The 4,292-nt window shown below is 48.1% G+C and overlaps 1 protein-coding gene across 1 annotated transcript in view; it reads right to left on the bottom strand.

Annotated features, from left to right (window-relative positions):
- TYK2 (tyrosine kinase 2) overlaps positions 1 to 3,979 on the bottom strand; it is a 27,857-nt gene extending 23,878 nt beyond the window's left edge. Inside the window, exons 1-3 of the mRNA XM_023518010.1 lie at positions 3,940 to 3,979; positions 2,968 to 3,155; positions 1,924 to 2,131 (exon numbers count right to left, since the gene is read on the bottom strand). Of these exons, the coding sequence (XP_023373778.1) occupies positions 1,924 to 2,116 (193 nt within the window). The 5' untranslated portion in view covers positions 2,117 to 2,131; positions 2,968 to 3,155; positions 3,940 to 3,979. The remainder of the gene's footprint in view (positions 1 to 1,923; positions 2,132 to 2,967; positions 3,156 to 3,939) is intronic.
- Between the last annotated feature and the right edge of the window lie 313 nt (positions 3,980 to 4,292).

The following is a 4,292-nucleotide window of genomic DNA, read 5'->3' as shown; positions in this document are numbered from 1 at the left end:
AGAAAAATCACAATTAAGTGTTGAGACTTTGAAAGCCATTTTATGTGTGAAATATAATTTAACAAATTCTTGTGAAAAATTTCATGGCCTTTTAAAAATGACAGCAATCTACTAAAAAAAATTCACGCAAATGAGAAATATGCCAAAGAATAAGATACTATACATAATTTTTTAATGTATTATATTTGTAAATTGTACTTATATAGAAATTAAAAAAATATTACAATACTATTTTTGTGTTCTATGAAAATTTTTGTTGCTCCATACAGACCAAATTTTTAATTAAGAACCCCACCCCACCCCCAGGCCAATGGTGTCCCGCTTTACCAATGTTAAAATCTGGTCACCTTACTCTAAGCCATTCCAGGGTTTTGCTCCCCTTTGTTCTCAAAAGGAGGCTTAAGCTCTAAAGTCCTCCCTCTGGCACACAAGCTCTGGCCCTAGTTCTCCTCCCCATTTCATTTCCTACCTAAAGGTCACCTCTGCCCTACTCTCTTGGCTCCTGCCTTCACCACCCCTAAACCCACAGCAGCCAGAGGGTGCCTGTGTACTCTGGAGTCCAGTCACATTATTCCTCTGCTCATAGCCTTCCAGGGCTCCTATGTCACTCAGAATAAAATCTAGAGTTTTCTCCAAGGCCTGCAAGCCCATACATAATCTCACTTGTCACCTCCCCCTATCTCCCCTGCCCTTACTCTGCTCCAGCCACACTGGCCTCCTTGGTGTTCCTAACAAGTTCCCACCTCAGGGCATTTGCACCTGCTGTTCCCTCTGCCCAGATATCTCCACGACTTCTGCATTCACCTACTTAACCTTATATTCAAGCAGTACCTTCTCAGAGAAACCTCTCTCCACTCCCAGCACTCTACATCTCCCTTTGCAGTTCAGTTTTCCTCCATCATCTCTGGGCCCTCCCACAGTTTTCTTACTTTTTTATGTCAAAATTTCATTTAAAAATTTAATTCTTTTTTTTTTTTTTTTTGAGACAGAGTCAGGCTTTGTCACCCTACATAGAGTGCCACGTTGTCATAGCTTACAGTATCCTCCAACTACTGGGCTTAAGCAATTCTCTTGCCTCAGCCTCCCAAGTAGCTGGGACTACAGGCGCTTGCCATAATACCCAGCTATTTTTAGAGACAAGGCCTCACTTAGGCTTAGGCTGGTCTTGAACCTGTGAGCTCAGGCAATCCACCCGCCTCAGCCTCCCAAGTGCTAGGATTACAGGTGTGAGCCACCTTGCCCAGTCCTAACTTTTTTTTTTTTGAGATGGAGCTCACTCTGTTATCCTGGGTAAAGTATCATGGCATCATAGCCCACAGCAACCTCAAATTCCTGGGATCAAGAGATCCTCTTGCCCCAGCTTCCCAAGTAGCTGGGACTACAGTTACCTGCCATGATGCTCAACTAGTTTTTCTATTTTTAGTAGAGCCAGGGGCTTCGATTTTACTCAGGCTGGTCTTGAACTCCTGAGCTCAGATGATCCACCTACCTTGACCTCCCAGAATGCTAGGATTGTAAGTGTGAGCCACGACACCTGGCTATTTATTTCTGTAATTATTATTTTTTTAGAGACAGGGTCTCACTCTGTTGCCCAGGCTGGAGTACAGTGACATGATCACAGCTCACTATAGTCTCCAACTCCTGAACTCCAGTAATCCTCCTCCCTCAGCCTCCCAAAGTGCTGGATTACAGGCATAAGCCACTGCCCCTCGCCTCCTGGCTATTTATTTGTTATGTTTCTGCTGTCTTCCCTACTAGAATATCTGCTCTACAAAGGCTACAGTTTGGGGCTGGCACATAGTAGGTGCTCACTCAGCACTTGTTGAATGAATGGGCAGATGGATAGATGGACAGATGAGGCCCAGAAGCTGCCTGTACTCCCACCAACTCCCAGCCTCGATGGTGTTGAGGCCCCAGACTCACCAACTTTGTGTGCTATGTGGATGCAGATTTCCTCAGCAGTCAGCGAGCCCTCAGTGAAGGTGACCCAGGGGTCCCCACCACCAGGGCCAGCCCAGTGCAAAAGCACCTTCAGGCCTCCTACGGCAGCCATGGGCTGAGTTCGGGTCCCATCAGGCTTGCTGCCCCTGGAGGCCCCCAGTTGGCACAGAGGCATGCTCCCGAAACTGGCCTGGGTGGGAAAGAATAGTCCATCATGTCCTAGGCTTCAGCCTAGAGGCCCCCTTTAACACCTCAGAGATTTCTGGGTATCTCTCACTATGTGACCTTAGACATCAAATTCTCTTCTCTCTGGGCTCCAGTTTCTACATTTGTTTGACAGGGTTAGGGTATATGCATCCCAAAAGATCTGTCACCAATGATAATACCAACTCCACCCCTCTTTTTCCCCCCACTTAGAGAAAGGGTCTTACTCTGTCACCCAGGCTGGCGTGCAGTGGTATAATCATAGATCACTGCAGCCTCTAACTCCTGGGTTCAAGTGGTCCTACCACTTCAGCCTCCTGAGTAGGGGAAACTATTGGCACATGCCAATATGCCCAGCTAATTTTTATTTTATTTTTGAGACAGTCTCACTTTGTTGCCCTAAGTAGAGTACTATGGCATCAAACTCTTGGGCTTAAGCATTCTCTTGCCTCAGCCTCCCAAGTAGTTAGGATTACATGTGCCCACCACAATGCCCAGCTGTTTTTTTGAGACGGGGTCTTGCTCTGGTTCAGGATGTTCTCAAACTTGTGAGCTCAGGCAATCCACCCACCTCAGCCTCCCAGAGTGCTAGGATTACAGGTGTGGGCCACTGCATCCAGCCTCCCAGCTAATTTTTAAATATTTTTTCTGTAGAAATGGGGTCTGGCTGTGTTGCCTGAGGCTGCTCTCAGACTCCTGGCCTCAAGTGATCCTCTTGCCTCAGCCTCTCAAAGTGCTGGGATTACAGGTGTGAGGCATTGCACCTGGACCCAACCTCTTTTGACAAATAGGCACCAATGTAACAACACACTCTGAACTCACCTTCCTGAAATAACCAGGGAGATAGATGGAGTGAGTCCTAGAGCTCCCTGTGTCAACTCTAGCAAGTCACTTAGCCACTCTGGGCCTCACTTTCCCCATCCAGAAAAGAGAGGTGGTGAGAACACTGCCATCAAAAGATGGTTGTGGTGTTTCAATGCAATTCTGCATGTTACACATTCAGCTCAGACCTTGATGGAGACATGAAAAAATAACAAATATGATCAAAATTAAAATAATTATGATTAATTTCATTATTATGATCTTTTTTTCTTTCAGGTTATGATTCTGTCTCCCACACCTGCTCCCATGAGTAACTCCCAGTCCCTGCTGACTGCCCAAAGCTAAGAAGATTAGGGTCAACTCTGTCCCCCAAATTCAGGGCCTAGGCCTCCTCAGGTCTCCAGTATTGTCATGAAAGGGCTGTCGGGGATTCCACTGACATTGCTAATTTAAGACAGTGATGGGAAGAGGAAAAAGTTATAACGGCAAAAAGTCAGATCCGTCCTCTCTGAGCTTGTTTTGTTATCTGGAAAATGGGTGTGTAACAGTCTTTAGTCAAAAGATTGTTGGGAGGATTCAATGAGGTAGGGCGAGGAAAGGGCCTGGCACAGAGTAAGCACTTAACAAATGCTCGCTATTAATATCTACTAATGTTTGAGATGGGATTCTGGAGATGCGGCTTTCCGCGTGCCCACTTCCTCCTTCTTCGTCCTCACTGTAAACAGACATATCCTTGAAGATGAGGTCGGGGTAAGGTCTGCACCTGGGAAGGCTGCACCCACCGCCCCCCAAAACCTCCAAAGCCGGTTGGCAGGGGCAGAAAATGGGGCTGTGCACCCACCCGGCATCGCACCAGACCCAAGGCAGAGGGTGCTCCCATCCAAGTGCTGCCTGTGAGACGCAGCAAGTCCCCGAGCCTCTTTCCTGATGACCTCCCAGGAGCGTCCCTTATATGCCCATCTCTAAACTCACCCTTCTTCGGGAACTCCGGCTCCAACTCGGACCCCGCCCCGCCTCTGTAGCTGGTAGCCGGAGGGTTGTTCGCCTGTGAGATGCCGCCTCCCATTGGCCGCCTGAAACGCACACGCCCATTGGCTACTGCCGTGGCCCTTCGTTTTCAACTCCTGGGCTTTTCGACGCGACAACGGCACTCTGAGTGGTCCTTGGTTTTACTCGTGACTCAGCCGCCAATGGCTGGATCGGCTTCTGAATGCACTACAACGTCTGCGTTTGGCTGCTACCGGGGTAGGGGAGGAGACGCGGAAGTAGTAGCCAGAGCAAGGTTTGTGGGCGTTGCCTTCAGACCTTGAATTTCCCGGCTGTGC

This window comes from Otolemur garnettii, unplaced genomic scaffold, assembly GCF_000181295.1.
Source record: "Otolemur garnettii isolate 467f Iridium unplaced genomic scaffold, OtoGar3 scaffold00127, whole genome shotgun sequence".
NCBI classification, from domain to species: Eukaryota; Metazoa; Chordata; class Mammalia; order Primates; family Galagidae; genus Otolemur; species Otolemur garnettii.
This window is presented reverse-complemented; position numbering and strand designations above follow the sequence as displayed.